The sequence below is a fragment of the Mandrillus leucophaeus genome, unplaced genomic scaffold, assembly GCF_000951045.1.
Source record: "Mandrillus leucophaeus isolate KB7577 unplaced genomic scaffold, Mleu.le_1.0 Scaffold516, whole genome shotgun sequence".
Classification (NCBI taxonomy): domain Eukaryota; kingdom Metazoa; phylum Chordata; class Mammalia; order Primates; family Cercopithecidae; genus Mandrillus; species Mandrillus leucophaeus.
This window is the reverse complement of record NW_012105542.1, coordinates 2,055,979-2,078,057: the sequence shown is the minus strand read 5'-3', so window position 1 is coordinate 2,078,057 and position 22,079 is coordinate 2,055,979. Positions and strand designations below refer to the sequence as shown.

General features: G+C 47.6%; 1 protein-coding gene and 1 pseudogene across 3 annotated transcripts in view; one reads left to right on the top strand and one right to left on the bottom strand.

Moving 5' to 3' along the window:
* The window catches only part of L3MBTL1 (l(3)mbt-like 1 (Drosophila)), a 54,307-nt gene that overhangs the window by 18,965 nt on the left and 13,263 nt on the right, over positions 1–22,079 (bottom strand). The window contains exons 3-9 of one of the 3 annotated variants that reach the window (XM_011996476.1): positions 16,042–16,122; positions 15,620–15,843; positions 14,955–15,096; positions 14,572–14,722; positions 14,316–14,439; positions 13,567–13,651; positions 203–291 (exon numbers count right to left, since the gene is read on the bottom strand). In XM_011996476.1, the coding sequence (XP_011851866.1) occupies positions 203–291; positions 13,567–13,651; positions 14,316–14,439; positions 14,572–14,722; positions 14,955–15,096; positions 15,620–15,843; positions 16,042–16,102 (876 nt within the window). In that variant the 5' untranslated portion in view covers positions 16,103–16,122. Of the gene's footprint in view, positions 1–202; positions 292–13,566; positions 13,652–14,315; positions 14,440–14,571; positions 14,723–14,954; positions 15,313–15,619; positions 15,844–16,041; positions 16,180–22,079 lie in introns of those variants that run through there. The other 2 variants (XM_011996475.1, XM_011996477.1) reach the window with 2 other exon arrangements.
* Positions 6,062–6,390, top strand: LOC105551300 (annotated as a pseudogene).

The following is a 22,079-nucleotide window of genomic DNA, read 5'->3' as shown; positions in this document are numbered from 1 at the left end:
CCACCTCTCTATTTCTTCCCACCCTGCCAGCCCCTTATGGCGGGCCCTTTTCCACTCTGGGCCCCTAAACAGTCTCTCCCTTTCCATTCTGCCAGTCCACTGAGGCATGCCTGACACAGAAAACGCCAGAAGGCCTAAGTTTGGTGGTGTGTCCCTGGACTGGGAAGACAAGCTCTTCCTAGGGGGAAATTGTCCAACTCACGTCCTGGAAGAGGCTGACTGGGGCAGTAATGGCCTTCTGCTCCTCTAGGTAGGATTCCCACGACCAGCCTTCCTTCTTCTCACCTGTTGCTGTGGAAAGGGGACAGACAGGCTAACTCCTGGGCTGCTCCTGATGTATGACCCTCTTCAGCTTCCCCTGACGAAGCTCTACCTTCATCCCCAAAACAAACCTTTGTCTGCATTTACATGTACCCTCTGGTCCCACCCACCATGATGGTGCCAGACACAGGGGGCTGGGGGAAGGCTTGGTCTCAAGTGAGGCTAAACCAAATTCTGCCCGTCACTTCCCCCCTACCCCCTCAGGCCACTGTCAGCAGAACTACTCTGGATCATTCAGCAACTGACTGAAGTTTCAAAGTCTCGGCCACAGAGGGACCCTGTCCTCTGACATGACAAAGCTGAGTGACAAGTCGTGTGCCAGATAACTTAGTCATAATGCCATCTAAACTCACAAGGAAAGGAGAGGAAAAAAAGAAATGAGAGGGAAAATAAGAAAATAGGAAGAAGTGGAACAGTTGGGAGAAATAAGAAACATGGTTGGGCATGGTGGCTCACGGCTGTAATCCCAGCACTTTGGGAGGCTGAGGCAGGTGAATCACTTTGAGGTCAGGAGTTTGAGACCAGCCTGGACAACATGGTGAAACCCCGTCTCCACTAAATATACAAAAATTAGTTGGGCGTGGTGGTACATGCCTGTAATCCCACCTACTCGGGAGGCTGAGGCAGGAGAATTGCTTGAACCTGGGAGGCAGAAATTGCAGTGAGCCGAGATTGCACCACTGCACTCCTGCCTGGGCGACAGGGTGAGACTCCGTCTCAAAAAACAAACAAAAAACCAAAAATTATCCAGGCGTGGTGGCATACACCTGTAGTCCCAACCACTTTGGAGGTTGAGGCAGAATTGCTTGAACCCAGGAGGTGGAGGCTGCAGTGAGCTGAGAACATGCGGCTGCACTCCAGTCTGGGTGACAGAGGGAGCCCCCGTCTCAAAAAAAAAAAACAAAAACCCACTTTTTTTATTCTTCTTCCCCTGAACACTTACAGAGACTTACACAAATGTGCATATGTGTGCTTGGTGGGCGCCCCCCAGAGTGGATACACTGAATTCCACAGCCCTCCTAGACACACAGCCTATGTGCACACACATATACTCACACACATACACTATGGTCAGGGCCTAAGCCCAGGTCCTGTCCATGCCTCCAAGTCTCAGGGTCCTGGGGAGGGAGATGAACCCCCCTGCAGCACCTTCAATCTAACCTGAGGTGGAGTCCTAGCCTCTAACAGAGGACAAACACCCTTTAAAGGCTAGAATAGCCAGTCACATGTAGGTTGACCAGATCAGCATGAACTGTCTCCAGCTGAAGGCTACAGACAACTAAAGAGGTAACAACTCACAAGAATCAATTCATATCCCTTAGGTAAATGGCTTCAGCTTCTTCTAGAAACTTCTACACTTCTATTTTGTCATCTGTGAAATGCAGATATCCACCATACAGGATCACTATGATGATTAAGTCAGATCTATGTATAAAAGATCCTTATGAAATACAGAACGCTGTATTTCTGTTACCAGTGCTTCCTGGGTCTCCACTAAGTCTGTAGGACTGGATTGTAGCTTTGCTTTTCTCTGCTTCTCTTGGCTACCGCCCTGGATAATTCAGGCTTGGAGTGGTCTGTCTCTCAGGAAGATGTTTTTTTCCCCTTTGTGCTTTAGTTGGGACCTAAGTGGCTAGAGGCACCTGTTTTTGTTTTTTTGTTTGTTTGTTTTGTTTTGAGACACAGTCTCACTCTGTCGCCCAGGCTGGAGTGCAGTGGTGCAATCTCAGCTCACTGCAGCTTCTGCCTCCCAGGTTCAAGCAATTCTCCTACCTCAGCCTCCGAGTAGGGATTACAGGTGCCCACCACTACGTGCGGCTATTTTTAAAATCTTTAGTAGAGACTGGGTTTCACCACGTTGGACAGGCTGGTCTCAAACTCCTGACCTCAGGTGATCCACCAGCCTTGGCCTCCCAAAGTGTTGGGATTACAGGTGTGAACCACCGCACTTGGCCTAGAAGCACCTGTCTTGCAGCTGCCTAAATTCCTCAGTCACTGTACCAAACCTTGAGATCTCAACTGCCTGATCCAGTTGGGCCACAGAAGGTATTTTGTTCATCAACGGATCAAGCAAGCTACCAAACTCTCAGGGACCTATGTGGACACCAATCTGCAGCTCATCTCTTCTGGCTATCCTTTGTCCTGAGTAAAACCTGGATTGTCCCTTAGAACATATCACCTACTATATTCCCTCAAGAAACCCTCCAGCTCTCCACTCAGTCTTCATCCATTCTTACTGAGTAGGGAAAAGAGAAGAGAGAGTAAACTTCAGGATGCCATCATCCTGCTGCTTCTTGCCACTGGGATTCCACATCACCATGCATACGACAAGACGTCTTCACTTTTCCCAAATTTCTTCTACTATGACAGAACCCTTCCCGACAGTCATTTCTTCCTCCCTGGATGACTTTCTTCTTTTTGCCTCACTCTTCCCAAACCATAACATCAGTTAAGGGGCTGACTACCTGCCAGATTTCATGTCTCGGGCACCTCTGCTGCTCTTTGGTGCTTCAATTCTCAGTTTGCTTCCCTTTACCCATACTCCAGAGGCCAAGCTCTGAGACCCCCATGCCACAGCAGACACCTCTGACAGCACCCTCTATCTGCCATTATCTCTTACCACTGGTCCCCTGAAGATGTCCCTCCCTGGGTCTGTACTACCTTCATATTCACTCACTAGTCACAACACTTACCAAGCATACATTCTTCAGTTTACCATTATGCACCTCTTCATTTGACCTTAGCCATTCCTTTTACCATTTAGTGGTTAAACCTGTGTGCCATGTCTGGTACTAGACATTGTGGGTACAGAGATGCCTGAAACACTTCATATACATGGTCTCCTTAAATCCTCATAATGCCCTGAGATGATAGAGAGGGCTCATAGTAACCCCTTTCACAGGTGAGGACAGACATTCAATGTAATCCACAGGAAAGAGGCCTGACCACCAAATCCTTCAGCAATTACTAGATTCCTTCCCTGACCAAGCCCCCAGCCAAATTCAGTTTCCTGCCTCCTTTTTCTATTGGTAAACAATGGGCTGAGCCCTTAGGCACATCCCCAAACCCAAGTAAGTCCCAAGGCTCCTGTGTATAGTTGTACAATCTGTGCACTGTATATAGGTGCCCAGCCAAGGGAGTGAACGGGGCTGAAATCCAGCCGGGACTTTCTACCAAGCCAAGTGGCTGACTCTATTGTGAAGAAAGGTTGCCCTTTTCTAACTGGTCTGCCCAGGAGAAGTACTTTTTTTTTTTCTTTTTTCTTTTTTTGTTTTTTTGAGATGGAATCTCACTCTATCGCCCAGGCTGGAGTGCAGTGGTGCGATCTCAGCTCACTGCAAGCTCCACCTCCCAGGTTCATGCCATTCTCCTTCCTCAGCCTCCTGTGTAGCTGGGACTACAGGCGCCGCCACCATGCCCGGGTAATTTTTTTTATTTTTAGTAGAGACGGGGTTTCACCGTGTTAGCCAGGATGGTCTCGATCTCCTGACCCTGTGATCTGCCCGCCTCGGCCTCCCAAAGTGCTGGGATTACAGGTGTGAGCCATTGTGCCCGGCCGAGAAGTACTTTTTTTTATAACTTGTACAAAGGTACCATATTGGCTAGTGGTGGCAATGATCCTCTCTCCAGTTCCAGAAATGCTCCTTTGTTTATTCCTGCTTCCTTAGACCAGATGCTCTTGGATAGCACTTTCTTTGGCAAGCTCAGCCTGATCTAAAATGAAACTTGTAACTTCTCTGCCAAAGCCTGTAGCCCTTTCGGTATTCGTTACCCTAGTCAATGGCACCACCGTCCATTCATCCAGTCACACAAGCCAGAAACTTGGAAGTGATCATTTATGCCTGTTTTGTTTTTTTTTTTAACTCCCCAGGATCCTTACGTTCTACTGATTCCAACTCCTAGGTATCTCTTGGATCTATATCAATCTCTCCACATTTACTGTCCTTGCTTTGAACCTAGTCCAAAAGCCTCTTAACTGGTCTCTGCCTCACCCTTATTCTACTGCCAGAATACATATCAAATAAAAAACCTGTTTATTTTCTTTGCTTTAGGTTTCATGGCTTCTCATTTCCAACCCAAAACCCAAAAATCTAAACACCTTTCCACACCACACACAGTGCCAGCGAACTAGCTACTCCCCATCAGCCCAGCTTCATCATGCATTTCCATGCCCCTGTATGTCTGTGCCTTTGCATAGGTTGATACTTCTGCTTTAAAATCCCACCCCCACCTTGTTCCATTATCCTATTTTTTTCACATCCTTCAAGACGTAGCCATAGTTCCAGCACCTAGCACAAGACTTTACATAAAATAGATGCAAAACAAATGCTTGTTAAATGACCATACGGATGGATGGATGGATGAATGGATGGATGGATGAAATATCATCCCATCTACCCCATGGAGCCTTTCTATACTCCAGCAGGCAGAGTTTATTCTGTGACAGCCCCTTGTATTTACATACCTCACACATAACACTTTTTATATGGTTACATAATAATCTGTTGACATATCTATTTCTGCAACTAGATTATGAGCTCATTAAGTGCTAGTACTGTTTTGCTTACTCTGAACTCTTAGCATCTAGCCCACTATCTGGTACATAGGAGGCACTTAGTATTTGTTAAATAAGAGAACAATGATGGAAATAACTACATATCAAAAACCGAGATGCAGCCAAAGCAATACTTAGAGGAAAATGACAGCCTTAAATAAACATATTAGAAAAGGAGGATGGCGGCCGGGCGTGGTGGCTCAAGCCTGTAATCCCTGCACTTTGGGAGGCCGAGACGGGCGGATCACGAGGTCGTGAGATTGAGACCATCCTGGCTAACACGGTGAAACCCCGTCTCTACTAAAAAGTACAAAAAATCAGCCGGGCATGGTGGCGGGCGCCTGTAGTCCCAGCCACTCGGAAGGCTGAGGCAGGAGAATGGCGTAAACCCGGGAGGCGGAGCTTGCAGTGAGCTGAGATCTGGCCACTGCACTCCAGCCTGGGTGACAGAGCCAGACTCCGTCTCAAAAAAAAATAAATAAATAAAAGAAAAGGAGGATGGCTAAAATTAATGAAATTTTAAAATCAAAATAAATCTGTCTCATGAAGTTAGAAAAGTAAAATTAACCCAAAGAAAATGGAAATAAAAATTTTTAAAGACAAATAAAATTAGTACATTTCTGGAAAGACTAATAAACAAAGACAGACTCTGGGAGGCTGAGGTGGGAGGATTGCTTAAGGCCAGGAGTTCCAGACCAGCCTGGGGGCAACATAGTGATATCCTGTTTCTATTTTTTTTTTTTTTTTTTGAGATGGAGTCTCACTCTGTCACCCAGGTTGGAGTGTGGTGGCGCAATCTCAGCTCACTGCAACCTCCGCCTCCTGGGTTCAAGCAATTCTCCTGCCTCAGCCTCCCGAGTAGCTGGGATTATAGGCATGCGCCACCATGCCCAGCTAATTTTTTGTATTTTTCTTCTCTCCACTTCCAGAAATGTAGAGATGGGGTTTCACCATATTGGCCAGGCTGGTCTTGAACTCCTAACCTCAGGCGATTTGCCCACTTTGGCCTCCCCTGTTTCTATCTTTGAAAAAAGTTAAAAATAAAAAGAAAATAAGAGAAATTTAAAAATGTCCTACAGATACTAAAAGGATAAGGGGATCTTGCTGACCAGTGCAGACCTTCAGGAGAGCAGTCCAAGTGCAGGCCTGCTATAGTCTCCTGTCTGCATAGGTGAGAAGAGAACAATGTCGCAGGATACTGGTCCACAAGTGCCTTTGCACTGGTTTGGCTGTTGGCTAGGCAGCACTGGTTGCCTCTGGAGGGATCACTGACTATGCAAAAGCAGGTAGAATGCCATTCCTCTCTGGGGGTTTAACAGGCCTGGGTGCTTATCAGCTTTCAGGATCCAAGGGATGCTTGGGTTTTCCTAGCTACATCTGAGACCTTGGCTGGCATTATGGGAATGAGATTCTACCACTCTGGAAAATTTATGTCTCCAGGTTTAATTGCAGGTACCAGTTTGCTGATGGTTGCCAAGCTGGGAATTGGTACGTTGAACAAACCCCATCAGTAGTAGTCATTTCCCAGCTTGGACTCTTGAAGAATTAAAAATCTCCAAACTTCCACTATTTTCAAGGTATTAACAGAAATAAGTGCAGCATTTTTGCATATTCTGACATTTTACTTCATTTATTATTATTATTATTTTGAGACAGGGTCTCATTCTGTCACCCAGGCTGGAGTGCAGTGGCAGATCTCGGCTCACTGAAACCTCCGTTTCCCAGGTTCTAGTGATTCTCCTGCCTCAATCTCCTGAGTAGCTGGGATCACAGGTGTGCTCCACCATGCCCAGCTAATTTTTTTTTTTTTGTATTCTTATTAGCGATGGGGTTCACCATGTTGACCAGGCTGGTCTCAAACTCCTGAGCTCAAGTGATCCACCTGCCTCGGCCTACTAATGTGCTGGGGTTACAGAGGTGAGCTACCAGGCCCGGCTATCTGACACTTTACTTTAGAAAAGAAAAGACACTATTGGCCAGGCGCAGTGGCTCATGCCTATAATCCTAGCACTTTGGGAGGCCAAGGCAGACGGATAGCTTGAGATCACGAGTTTGGGCTAGCCTGGGCAACATGGTGGAACCCTGTCTCTACAAAAATACAAAAATTAGCCAGGCATGGTGGTGTGCGCCTATAGTCCCAACTAATCAGAAGGCTAAGGAGGGAGGATGGCTTGAGCCTTACAGGCGGAGGTCACAGTGAGCGGACATCGCACCACTGCACTCCAGCCTGGGTGATCAAGCCAGACCTTGTCTCAAAAAAAAAAAAAAGACACCAAACTTAGCAGGGAAAAACTCAGTCACCATTACAACCCCACAGATACCCTAATACAGTTTAATTCTTGTGTATTGATGTTATATCTTCTTTCTGTATCATTTTTTTGAGACAGAGTTTTGCTCTGTCACCCAGACAGGAGTGCAGTGGCACGATCTCAGTTCACTGCAACTTCCGCCTCACAGGTTCAAGCGATTCTCCTGCCTCAGCCTCCTGAGTAGCTGGGACAACAGGGGCATGCCACCATGCCTGGCTGATTGTTGTATTTTTAGTAGAGATGGGGTTTCACCACGTTGGCCAGGATGGTCTCGATCTCCTGACCTTGTGATCCACCCACCTCGGCCTCCCAAAGTGCTGGGATTATAGGTGTGAGTCACTGCAGCTGGCCTCTTTCTCTATCTTATAGGTGAAATCTCAAGGAATAAAATGTTAGGTGGCAACAATGGGGGCTCTGAAACCTCATGCTGTGCTCAGAGGAACAGTGTGAAAAAAATCTCTTATGATATTTAGGATATCTGTTCTTTCGCTCATCTTAGGGCACAGAGCTACTTTGAAATTATGTTAAATGGAGTATCAATGAAAATAAAGTTTACTATAAATAAAAAAGGGGAGCCAGGTGCAGTGGTGTATGCCTGCAGTCCCAGAACTCAGAAGGCTGAGGCAGGAGGATCACTTGCACTCAGGAGTTGAAGGCCAGTCTGGGCAACATAGTAAGATCCTGTCTCTAAAAATAATGATAAAAAATAAAATAATTAAAAGGGGGTATTATGAATTTTCCACCCTTTTGATGACTTCCTTTACTTAATCACCTAGTCTCATGCCTACCTCTACACACTAGTGAAATTGCTCTCTTCAGTTACTAAGGTCAAAATCAATGATCTACTCTTATTCTTCAACCCTTGATCTTCATGTGCTGCCCACCACCCATTCCATCTTGTCATTTCTTTCTTACCCACTCTCTTCGTTCTATTCTTCTTCCTCCTCCTGCCTCAACCCTGCTCCTCAATGGTGCAAACCTAGAAACGAACACAGTACTTCCCTCCCACCTTCTTTCCTTTCTTCTCATTCCCTCAGGAAGCTTCTTCAGCATACTATCAGTTACTTCAGTACAGATAATTCAAAAATTAATGGTTCTAGTCAGACCTTTTGCTACAATGTCTACAGAAAAGACAGAAAATGTAAAGGGAAGAACAGAATGCCAAGATTCAAGAAGAACCAATTAATTACAAGCAGTCCTCAGGGTACTACTATGTGCTGGGTCTTTTTGCTCTCAATTTGCTACAGAGATATTTGTGTGTTTGCCTCTCTCCTATAGAACATGGTTAGCCAATTCATAATCAGTTCATTTTAAGACACTGAAAGTTTAACCAAGAGTCCGATATTTATGTTTAACATGTGCCTTATAGGGATCTACGCCTGGGAACACCAAACTGAAGAGGCTGGACTCCAAAATGTTATAGTCTATTGTTTACCTGGTGTCAGCCATTAAAATTACCTTTGGTTTCTAGGAAGTATAAATGGACCCTTTTTGAAAATGTAATGAAAGTCATGGACAACTTACATAAACAAGTCACAGAATTTTGCATGTAAACTTAGATTAAGGACCACAGTTAAGTTAGTGTTGCTTTAAGTGGCATACTGATCCATGTCTGGTACTGAATTACACACTCATATTCTCAACTTGCTCACCAACTCCATATGGCAGTCCTTGTATTTCAATATAAAATCTGTTTTTCACACCCAATTTAAAAATGGGCAAGGATCTGAATAGACATTTCTCCAAAGAAAATATATAAATGGCAAATAAGCACATGTAAACATGCTAACATCATTAGCCATCAGGGAAATGCAAATCAAAACCACAATGAGATACCACTTGATAACCTCTAGAATGACCATAATAAAAAAGATAATAACAAGCATTGGTAAAGATGGGGATAAACTGGAATCCTCATATACTGCTGGTGGGAATGTATAATGGTGCAGATACTTTGAAAAACAGTGTGACAGTTCCTCAAAAGGCTAAACATGGAGTTACCATATGGCTGAACAATTCCGTCCCTAAGTATATACCCAAGAAAAATGAGTCCATATGTCCACACAAAAACTTGTATACAAATGTTCATACTGGCATTATTCATAATAGTGCAAAAGTAGAAGCAACCCATATGTCCATCAACTGATGAATAAACAAAGTGTGGTATGCCCATACAATGGAATATTATTCAGCAATAAAAGAAGCACATACAGCCTAAAATATGTAAACCTTGAAAACACTGTGCTAAGTGAAGAGCCAGGCATAAAAAACCACAATATGTAATTCCATTTACATGAAATGTCCAAAATAGGCAAATCTGGTATACAGAAAGCAGATTGCTGGTGGCCTAGGACTGGAGGGAGTTTAGGGGGAATGATGGCTAATAGATATAGGACTTCTTTTGGGAATGATGGAAATGTTTTAAAATTTATTGTGGTGATGATGGTTACAGAACTCCGTGAGTAAACAAACAAACAAACAAAAAACCCACGGAATTGTATACTTCAAATGGATGAATTGTATGGTGTGTGAATTATATCTCAATAAAGCTATTAAGAACCGGTACCTTATAAAAATGTACGGAAAAAGCACTAATCATTAAAAAATTGACAAATTGGGCATCACCAAAATGAATTTTCTGTCCCTTAAAAGACACCATTTAAAAAAAAAAAAAAACAAAAAAAAAAACCAAGAGCAGGTTGCCTGTAGTCCTAGTTACTCAGAAGGCTCAGGTAGAAGGATCCCTTGAGCCCAGGAGTTTGAGGCTACAATGTGCTATGACTGTATTGTGAATCGCCACTGTACTTCAGCCTTGGCAATACAGCAAGACCTCGTCTCTTTTTCTTTTCTTTTTTTTTTTTGAGACAGAGTTTCACTCTTGTTGCCTAGGCTAGAGTGCAATAGCATGATCTTGACTCACCGCAATCTCTGCCTCCCGGGTTCAAGCGATTCTCCTGCCTCAGACTCCCGAGTAGCTGGGATTATAGGCATGCGCCACCATGCCCGGCTAATTTTGTATTTTTAGTAGAGATGGGGTTTCTCCATGTTGGTCAGGCTGGTCTTGAACTCCCGACCTCAGGTGATCCACCTGCCTCGGCCTCCCAAAGTGCTGGGATTACAGGAGTGAGCCACCGAGCCCAGCTTTTTTTTTTTTTTTTTTGAGTCAGGGTTTTGTTCTGTCACACAGGGTGGAGTGCAGTGGTGCACTCTCGGCTCACTGCAACCTCTGCCTCCTGGGTTCAAGCGATTTTCCAGCCCCAGCCTCCTGAGTAGCTGGGACCACAGATACTCACCACCATGCTCAGCTAATATTTGTATTTTTTGCAGAGACAGGGTTTTACCATGTTGCCCAAGCTGGTCTCGAATTCCTGAGCTCAAGTGATCCACCCACATCAGCCTCCCAAAGTACTGGGATTACAGGCACCATGCCTAGCCTTAAAGCGTATTGTTTTTTTTTCTTTTATTCCCCCAAGACAGAGTCTTGCTCTGTTGCCTAGGCTGGAGTGCAGTGGCGCAATCTCAGCTCACTGCAACCTCCTCCTCTTGGGTTCAGGCAATTCTCCTGCCTCAGCCTCCCGAGTAGCTGACATTACAGGAGTGAGCCACCACACCTGGCTTTTTTTTTTTTTTCCTGTATTTTTAGTAGAGATGGGGTTTCACCATGTTGGCCAGGCTGGTCTCAAACTCCTGACCTCATGATCTGCCCGCCTCGGCCTCTCAAAGTGCTGGGATTACAGGCATGAGCCACCGTGCCCAGCCTTAAAGTGTATTATTTATCATACCTTTATTGTAGGTATGGATAGGAAAAAACACAGTATCTATAGGGTTCAGTACTATCCATGGTTTCAAGCATCCACTGGGGCTCTTGGAATATATTCCCTGCAGATAAAAGGGGACTACTATAACTGTCACCACAATCAGAGTATCTATGAACGACTAAGTAAGCTTTAGAAACTTGCAATGGTGTGTGTTAGAAAATGATCATTTACGAAACACGGTTATCAAAAAGGAGAAGACCTATGAGAGAGAAGGCCCAAATGGGCACACAAGTCACACGTTTTTAACTCTTAAACTATTGGAGCACTCAGTCAGCTCTAGGTATGTCAGGTCTGCGTCACATGAATTGAAAAGCTGGCCATCAAACTGCCAAATAGAGTATAGATCCAACATAGATACAAGAAACTCAAGCAATCCCAACCCCCATTCCTACCCCCTGGATTCTTTTGTCAGAAGACTCTGAAAATGAGTAGAAAACATTTCAGTCACAGATGCAAACTTCTGTCTACTGATAGAGTTTCTTTCCTTGGAAAACAAAACAAAACAAAAGCACTGGGGGAAACGTTTTTGACAGTTGAGGCGGTGAGTAGTGCGCATCCAAAGATAACTTCGCACTGGTCAACAGGACCTCGCTGAAAGAATGCTGATTTACGAATCTATTTATCTAAGCAAGATAGAGCAGTTGAGCCAACAGTAGTTAACACACTGCTTCTTTCCTCTGCATAAGTCTTAAGAGGCCATAAACCAAAGCGAGCTAAACCTTTGCCTTCTGATATGAATACCATAGGTGAGACACAACAGTGAAATTCTGGTTTGGTTACAATGGGCAGAAGTTGGAAGAGGCACTATAAAGTTCAGAGCCCTGGGTGCAGATTGGGCTCCACCAGCTGATACTGGATCCATCAAGGCAGGATAATGTCCTAAGAAATGACCTCATCTGTCTGGTTCTCTGTAGGACGGGAAAGACAGTGACTGAGGCAACTAAGCCATAGTCCAAGAGAAACCACCAACATACAAATCATCCATTCCTCCACTGAACAAACACTGATTGAGAACCTATTCCATACCAGACTCTAGCTAAGCACCAGGGATACAATGATTAATAAAACAGATACAAGAACCAAGTGCAATGGTCCATGCCTATAATCCCTGCTACTCAGGAGGTTGGGGCAGGAGGATCCCTTGAGCCCAGGAATCCAAGGCTCTAGTGTGTCTGTGAATAGCCCTACACACCAGCTTGGGCAATAGAGTGAAACTCCACCTCTTAAATCCAAAATAAAAATTAAGAAAAAGGCTGGGTGCCTTGGCTCACGCCTGTAATCCCACCACTTGGGAGGCTGAGGTGGGCAGATAACCTGAGGTCAAGAGTTCGAGACCAGGCCAGGCACATTGACTCACACCTGTAATCCCAGCACTTTGGGAGGCTGAGGCAGGCGGATCATGAGGTCAGGAGATCGAGACCTTCCTGGCTAACACAGTGAAACCCCATCTCTACTAAAAATACAAAAAATTAGCAAGGCGTGGTGGCAGGCACCTGTAGTTCCAGCTACTTGGGAGGCTGAGGCAGGAGAATGGCGTGAACCTGGGAGGCGAAGGTTGCAGCGAGCTGAGATTGTGCCACTGCACTCCAGCCTGGGCAACAGAGCAAAACTCCATCTCAAAAAAAAAAAAAAAAAAGAGGGTCAGGTGTGGTACCTCACACCTGTAATCCCAGAACTTTGGGAAACCTAGGCAGGAGGGTCACTTGAGCCCAGGAGATCAAGACCACCTTGAGCAACAAAGTAAGATCCCCATCTCTATTTAAAAAATTTAAAAAATTAGCCATGCATGGCGGTATGCACCTGTGATCCCAGCTACTCAGGAGGTTGAAGTGGGAAGATTGCTCAAGCCCAGGAGGTCAAGGCTTCAGTGAGCTGTGTTTGCACCACTGTACTCCAGCCTGGCCAATAGAGCAAGACCCTGTCACCCTCCAAAAATTTTAATTTAAAAAATTTTAAAAAGGAAAAAAAAACTAGATACCGTCCTTGTGTTGATGGTTTTGAGGGTGGAGGAGAGACATTAAACAAATTGCTACATAGTATCTATGTGATTACAAGTATGACAATGCTACTTAGCTACAGTTGACAGTTGTCATATGGGAATGTGGAGACGGTAATAGAGAAGGCCTCAAGGTTGGAGATATGAATGACCTCTGTTCCATTTTTCTTAGAATCAAAGAGTGAGAATAGGGTTCCAAACAGGAATGTCAGACCAATGACCAGTGCAGGCTTGCCCTACCACTAAAGAGAAGCAATGACATGTGGTGCCAGTAAAAGCTACTCAAGTCTTCAAAAATTGAGCCAAGATCTCCCTGGCACTGGGGCCTAGTCATGACTGGGTAATAAGAGGATAAATAAACACATGATATAACCCCCAAGAACACACATACACTAATACACAAACCCAAAACAGCCTCTCACTGTCTCTCTCTCTTTCACACACACTAACTCATGCTCATTTATGTATGTACAACCTACCATCACAATCATAACCCACACTCCCAGCCTCACACCTTCAAAGGCGCATACACACCTCACACGAATATATACACACAGGCCATCGTACCAGGCTGGCTGCTGCTCCACTCCTCACTCTCCGGGGTGCTAGCGGTGGGTTGTCCCTCTGGGTCCTTTCCTTCTTCTTGCTTCTCCTGTAGAAGGCAAGCCTGATCCCAGCTTCTTCTCCTCATGGTTTGGGATGAAGTGCTAGCGTCTGATCCTGGCCCCTATCTGGCTCTCTGGCCATGTGGTATTCCGCCCCAAATAGGCAGAATTTCTTCTAGGCTGCCAGCAGGAGTGTGGCTCCAGCACACATCCCCCTATCACTTGAGCACAGACTCACATGAGCATGCATATCCTAATTAAACAGCCTGACTACAACTTTCCTTGTTATCTGGTACACAAAAACTTCCTTTGTGATGCTCTTACATGCCCAGTAGAATTCATGCTCTGTCCCTTCCAGCTTCTGCAGCTAGAGCCCTGGGTGTTCCTTGGCCTTTGGCCTAGGTACTGGACCCCAGTGATGGAGTTTTCCAGCTGCCTGCACATGTACTTTGGGTACTAGTTCGCATGACTATGTCTTAACCTTGACACTAAACTGAGATGGGAGCTCTGGAAAATCAGGAGAGTGATTAATTCATTTCCCTCCAAGCAGGTATAAGACCTGACTCAGGATGGGACCCCCAAATATGATGAGTGAGTCATTATGCGTGTCTTCTCTGGCCCAGCTCCATAATCTGGATCGACGGAGGCGACAGTGGGAATTGAGGCATAAGCTATAGCTTCCCCCTCCCTTCCCCACTGCTCTCTTCCTACCATGGCCTCTGGCTCCGACTCCTCCTCTGATAGGCTCTGGTATTCCCTGCGCTTCCTCTTCTTCACGGGTTTGAGGAGCTCAGAAGCGCTGGTGGAGCCTGAGGAATTCTCCACTATGACTGACCTGAGGAAGGGCCAGCCTTAGAGAAAGAACCACCCGCCCTGCACCACCCAGCCCCTCTCCTAACCCCTGAACAGGAATGAGGCTTTGGGGGCTGAAGGCAGAGCGAGTAGGGCTGCGACCTCCTCCCCTTACCGCTCCTGGAACAGCTGAGGGCAGCCATCATTAGAGGAACCAACATCTGGACCCGCGGCTTGGTGAGGCCCGCACGCCTGGCACTGACAGGTGCTATCATCCTCTGGGGGGTCCTGATTGGGATCTTCTGGAGGATTCTGGGGGTGGTCCTCTGCGGGGGCCAAATGGGCCTCAGGCCTCCCTCCCCATTGCAGCCACACTCAGGCTCCGCCCACGCCCCCTCAGACCCTGCCTCCGCCTCAGTCCATCTCCGCATCGGATGGCCTCCTCCAGCCTTCTCCACCCCAGGACCACCCTGGGCCCCGCCCCCGGTCCTCCTGGGGCTCAGGCCTCACCCCACCCGCACAGGGCCCAGCTCAGGGCCTGGGGAGCGGGGCTCCTACCCGCTTGTAGGGGGCCCGCCTCGCCATCTCCAGCAGGGGCCCCGCCATCTTCGTATTCGGTCACGCCTTCCTGCCGCAGCTCGGGGCTCGGGGGCTGCTCCACTCCCGCCATGTTCAGCGGTTTGTACTCGCTTATCCGGAACTGGAGCGCGGGAGGGTCTGAGGATTGCGACTCCCGTACGGGCCCTTGACCCACCTCGGCGACGGGGCCATGGCCCTCTCGTCGCCTCATGCCAGCTCACGCCCTCAGCAGGCCTCAAGACTCCATGCCAGGGCACCTCACTCCAAGCTATACCAGCCAAACCCTCACTCCAGGCTACGCCCCCAAGCACCTGCGGGGTCCAGTCCCACGGTGCCCCACTCTAAGCCACGCCCCCAAACTACCACAGGCCCAGTCAGAGTGCCCCTCTCTAAGCCACGCCCCCAGACGCCCATAGGCCCAGTCCCAGAGTGCCTCCCTCTAAGCCACGCCCCCATAGTCCCCAGGGCCTAGGAGTGCTTCAACTCAAGCCACGCCCCTAGAGTCCCTCACTCAAAGCCCACCCCTAGGGCCCAACATTTTAGCCAGCTTCCCCTGCTTCCGCCTCAGGTCCGGCCTCCGGGCCCGCAAGCCCCGCCCCATGGCTGTGGTTTACGAGGTTTAGCCAATCCCCACAGACACTGACCCGCAGGCCGCCCCCAGGGGGCGGGGCCGCGGCCTCTGTCCATTCCAGAATCCGCACTGTGCTGGTGCTGGAGCTGGCCGGCCCGGCACTAAGCTGCGGCAGGACAGTGGCAGGAACCGGTTCGCTGCCGGCCACTTGCTCCGGGGTACCCACATGGATTGGCTCTCGGGGAAAGCAAGACACATCCAGGGCACTGCTGGGCAGGCCGAGGTTGGCCGAGCTGGCTGTAAACAGATATACAAATAGACATGACACGGGTGAGTCTAGTGGCCCTGCCTCAATCCTGCCATGCATGTGTAGGCATGTGAAGGAAGGCAGGTGGAGGAGAGTGAAAACAGTCATCCCCTCTCCAGGATCCACACTTGCTTGTGCAAGTACAGAGATGCTCTTCCTCCCCAGACTCCTACCCTAGCTTGACTCACCTGGAATGATAAAGGCAGTTGCGGGCAGGTGAGGACCAGAACCGGGGCTGTCTCTGGCCATCAAGTGCACGCTGACCTCCCCTGTGGAAGGCCCCTTCAGTGTCCTCAGCATCTCCATTTCAGCATGCCCCTCCATCCTGGCAGGCCTACAAGCCAAACACAGTCCCCAGGGTGATCAGGTGGGGACCTCTGTTACAGAAGCAATGGAGATGTGAAGGGATGGGGCTTCTTTGAGAAGCTGGCCACCTTCAAACCCGTAACCTGCAGAGAAAGGCCTCAGTCCTGTGGGGAGTAGGGTGTCTTCAAGACCAGCATCAGGTCTGGCTCCTGTTCTGGCCAGGCCCTGCACCTCCCCAGTCTCTGTAAGGATGGTAAGGATGGGTAGGGTGGCATGTGTGAGGGTACTTTGTAAACTGTGATGTACAGCACTGACTCTGGGGAGCATGACTAGGGTCAAGGTTCTGTCTGGCCAGTTGTCTCCAGGACACAGCCCAGGCCACATCCAAACTCACCTTTTTCTTGACCCCACCTCTATCCCCACTAGAATCACTCCCTCCTCCCTCTGGGGATTCAGAGACCTCAAATACCAGGTATTCCTTCACCCACACAGGGTTCATCTTCCTGGGAAGTGGGATCTTTCCTGATCATGTTCTTTTATGGCCCTGTCCACCACTCCCTCCAACCCCAAGCACAGGGTGGGCACTCAGATATCTGCTGAACACATGTACGCATCTGAAGAGCAAAGACGTAGTGTACGAAAATGCAGTCAAGTCAGTACGTGATTTTGTTTTAATAATGCAAAGGCAGTAGAGGCATTTCATAGAGTTCATTCAACAGGTAAAAACATAAAGAAAAAGACCTAGAGATACAAAGAATATACTTAATATCTATTTACTCAGCACCTAAAATATACTGACCACTGTCCTACTTGCCTTACCAGCACTGTCCAGTAGAATTTTCTGTGATCATGAGACTGTCCAATACCTAAACTGTCCAACACAGTAGCCACTAGCCACATGTGGCAACTGAGCACTTGAAATGGGCTACTATGACTGAGGAACTGAATTTTTTATTTTATTTTATTTTAGTTAAATTTAAAAGTTACCAGAAGGTAGTTACAGTGGTGCATGCCTGTAGTCCCAAGTTCTCTGGAGGCTGACCCAGGAGGATGGCTGAAGCCCAGGAGTCTGAGGCTAGCTTGGGCAACATAGCGAGACCCTGTCTCTGAGAATAAATAAGAAAATAAATAGCGACAGTAGCCATGACTATTGTATTGGACAGCACAGCTTGGCCTGTCAGTGCTACCTCCAAAACACACTGAAGGTCTAACCACTTCTCTCCATCTCGACTGCTGCCATGCTGGTCCCAGCCAATAGCAGCTCTCTTTGGACTTCTGAAATTGCCTTCTAGCCCATTTCCCTGCTTCCTTTCCTGCACCCCTACAGTCTACTCCCCAGTAAGAAAAACTTTAAAAACATAAACCAAATCACATAATTTCCCTATCTAAATTCTTCAATGGCTCTCTGTTGCCCTTAGAGTAAAATCAAAGTGCTTTGCCCTAGAAAATCTGACCTCTGCTTTTCCCTCTGGCCTCATCCTATGCCATTCTTCCCCTGTTCTCTCCAGTCAACAGACTCTGGTTTCCTTCTATTGCTTGACCAACATTCCCACTCACAGCCTTTGCCCTTGCTGTTCCCTACCCCTGGAACGCCCTTCCCCAAGCTCTCTGCTTGACTGGCTCCTTCCCATCCTCCATTGCTCAATTCAATAGTCACCTCCTCAGAAGAGGTCTTTCCTTACCAAGTAATTTTTTTTTTTTTTTTTTTGAAGATGGAGTCTCGCTCTGTTGCCCAGGCTGGAGTGCAGTGGTACCATCTCGGCTCACTGCAACCTCTGCCTCCAGGGTTCAAGCAATTCTCCTACCTCAGCCTCCTGACTAGGTGGGATTACAGGTACACACCACATAGCCTGGCTGATTTTTGTATTTTTAGTAGAGACGGAGTTTCACCATGTTGGCCAGGTTGGTCTGAAACTCCTGACCTCAGGTGATCTGCCCACCTCGGTCTCCCAAAGTGCTGGGTTTATAGGCGTGAGCCATCGAGCCCGGCCTGACCAAGGAATTTAAAGCAGCAGCATACCCCTCACCCCTTCCCACCACTAGCTGTCTCATTACTATTATATATTTCTTTCTTTCTCATCCTTCATTATAATCAAAAGTGATCTTCATTTATTTCTGTGTTTGATCAGTCATCTCCACATAAATGCTGACTGTCTGTCTTGTTCATTGCTATATCCCCAACACTTCGTACGTGGCACATAGTAGGTGCTTAATAAGTACTTGTGTTGGATTTCAGTAACTTGAACTTGTTAATAAAAAACAGTGTATGGGGCCAGCTTGGTGGCATGTGCCCGTAATCCCAGCTACTGGGGAGGCTGGGGCAGGAGAATCGCATGAACCTGGGAGGTGGAGGGTGGAGGTTGCAGTGAGCTGAGATCATGCCACTGTACTCCAGCCTGGGAGACAGAGCAAGACTCCATCTCAAAAAACAAAAGCAAACAAAACACTGTATGGGTCCAATGCAGTGGCTCACACCTGTAATCCCAGCACTTTGGAGGCTGAAGTGGGAGGACTGCTTGAGCCCAAGAGCTCAAGACCAGCCTAGGCAACACAGGGAGACCCTGTCTCTATAAAAAATTAAAAAAATAAAAATTAGCCAGGTGTTGTAGTATATGCCTGTAGTCCCAGCTACTCCAGAGGCTGAGCAGGAGGATTACTTGCGCCTGGGAGGTCAAGGCTGCAGCGAGCCATGATCTCACCACTGTACTCTGGTCTAGGTGACAGAGCGAGACCCTGTCTCTAAAGAAAAAAAAAAATTAGCTGGGTGCAGGGGCTCACACCTGTAATCCCAGCACTTTGGGAAGCCGAGGCAGGTACATCACCTGAGGTCAGGAGTTCGAGACCAGCCGGACCAACATGGTGAAACCCCATTGCTACTAAAAATACAAAAAAATTAGCTGGGCGTGGGGGCAGGCACCTGTAATCCCAGCTACTTGGGAGGCCGAGGCAGGAGAATTGCTTGAACCCAGGAGGTGGAAGTTGTGGTAAGCCAAGATCATGCCACTATACTCCAGCCTGGGCAACAGAACAAGACTCCATCTCAAAAAAAAAAAAATAAGAGAAAAAAGAAAAAAAAGTTTTAAAACATAATTCCCTGAATTTCAATTCCAATTTGCTTTGCACAGCTGAAGTACTTGTACTATTTTAAATACCTTTAAATAGAGTTAGGCCAGACGTGGTGGCTCACGCCTATAATCCCAGCACTTTGGGAGGCCAAAGTAGGTGGATCGCTTTGAGCTCACGAATTGGAGACCAGCCTGGGCAACATGGTGAAACCCCATCTCTACAAAAGTACAAAAGTACAAAAGTAGGCGGGGCACGGTGGCTCAAGCCTGTAATCCCAGCACTTTGGGAGGCCGAGATGGGCGGATCATGAGGTCAGGAGATCGAGACCATCCTGGCTAACACGGTGAAACCCCGTCTCTACTAAAAAAATACAAAAAACTAGCCGGGCGAGGTGGCGGGCGCCTGTAGTCCCAGCTACTCAGGAGGCTGAGGCAGGAGAATGGCGTAAACCCAGGAGGCGGAGCTTGCAGTGAGCTGAGATCTGGCCACTGCGGTCCAGTCTGGGTGATAGAGCGAGGGGAAAAAAAAAAAAAAAGTACAAAAGTTAGCCAGGCAGGCCAGGTGTGGTGGCTCACGCCTGTAATCTCAACACTTTGGGAGGCCAAGGGAGGCAGATCAGTTGAGGCCAGGAGTTCAGAACCAGCCTGGGCAACATCTTGAAACCCCATCTCTACCAAAAATACAAAAATTTAGCTGGGCAGGGTGGCAAACACCTGTTATCCCAGCTACTCAGGAGGCTGAGACAGGAGCATCCCTTGAACCCAGGAGGTGGAGGTTGCAGTGAGCCAAGATTGTACCACTGCACTCTAGCCTGTGTCACAAAGTGAGACCCTGTCTCAATAAATAAACAAATAAATAGAGTTAATCTTTTTATTTGAAACACTGACAGTTAAGAGTGAATGTGTTATTTCTAAAAGAACTTCACTCTGTGTCAAAACCTGTCACATCTCAGGTCTATTGCAGAAGCTGGATTTAAAGATTGCCTTTCTGTTTGGGCTTGCTGCCTTCAGCAAGCATTGGAGGACCAAGTGGGTGTCAGCACCATTCTGTGCTCTGGGGTTACAGTCACAAACATGATCAAATGCTCTCATGAAGCTTATATTCTGGAGATAATGGATGAGGTTGGGGCTGGAGGTATAAATTTGAAGACCAGCATGTGTAGATGGCATTTAAAAACACGGAACTGGGGTGAGGCCCGGTGGCTCATGCCTGTAATCCTAGCACTTTGGGAGGCCAAGGTGGGAGGATCACTTGAGCCCAGGAGTTTGAGACCAGCATGGCCAACACAGTGAGGCCTCAGTCTCAACAAAAAATTTTAAAAATTAGCTGAGCATGGTGGTGGACCCCTGTGGTCCCAGCTACTGGGGAGGCTGAGGCGGAAGGGTTACTTTAGCCTGGGAGGTAAAGGCTGCAGTGAGCTATGATCACACCACTGCACTCGAGCCTGGGCGACAGAGCAAGACCCTGTCAGAGAGAAAGAAAGAAAGGAAAGGAAAGAAGGAAGGGGGGGAGAAAAAGAAAGAAAGAAAGAAAGAAAAAGAAAGAAAAGAAGGGAGGGAGGGAGGGAAGAGAAAAAAGAAAAGAAAAAAGGAAAACGAAAAGGAAAAGAAAGAGAAAGAAAGAAAACTACATTACTGAATATAAAGAAAAAAGTGGGAACCTTGGAGCACACCCACATTTATAGGTTGGGAAGAGGAAAAGAGACTGAGAAGGAGTCGGCCATGAAGTGAGAGGGAACTCAGAAGAGTCTGGGTTTCTGGTGGACACTGAAAAAAGTTTTCAGCCTTCTGCCGTCAGCCTCTCCTGGAATTGCTCAGAGCCTAGAGAGCTACCAGGCTTGAACGCTGTCCTGGAAGCCGCCAGCCAATGATGAGTTGCTATGAGGTGTGGAGACCCCACCCCCTTGCCTTACTTCGGAACACCTCTGCAGGGCCATGTCAGTTCCAGAGCTTCCATTGGGTCAGGCTGAGGCCTCTGTTGAGACTACATCAGCAGTTCAGCTTCTTCCTCCGTCCAACCCGCCTTCATTCCCCTACTGGTGATATTCCCAAGAGCACTCCGATAAACCTACACTCAAATATTGCTATCGGAGTCTGTTTCCAGGGGACCCGACCTAAAACAACCATTGTAGCCCCAGCACGGAGCCGTGTACATAGCAGATGCTCAATAAATATATATTGGCTGAATGTATCCATGGGTATTTTCTCTTCATGTCTGACAAGGTTTCCTCAATCCCTTGCCTTCCAAGGCCTTGTGTACAAAAACGCCCAATAAATGCCCTTACTATAGGTGTTAGGTGGGGAGTAGAGCCCTCGACAGCTACCCCGAAAACAACACACAGCGAAGCTGAGATCCACAAACTTGGGGCCTCGGCCCCGCCCCTCGCCGCAGCTGCTTCCCGGACGCGGGAGGGGACGGTAGCGGCCCTGAGCGCAGGGTTCTAGGATCGGGAACCGCCACCAGCCTCCCGAGACTGGTATAGGCAAAGGCGGGCGGGGCGGTCACTGATCCAACAGTTCCGCAGAACGGTTACTTTTTAAAACGCCAAAATGGCGGAATTCTTTTTATTCTTTATGGCCAAAAAAAAAAAAAAAAAGAGAGAGAGAGAGAGAAAATTCCATATTCCATTATAAAAATCGAAAATTAATAATAGGAAAGTTTGCCACATGACTCATTTCCCAAGAAAACCAAAACCCCGCCCTCCACACCTCCTTTCCATTAATAAAAAACTCTTAATTGATTGCATATCTCCAAACACGCAGCCTCCACCCTCCTCGCCCCTCGGGATCGCAGCCCGAAGCCACGCCGTAGGGTCGACTGGGCCTGGAGCCCCGCACCCGACCGGCCCCCTGCG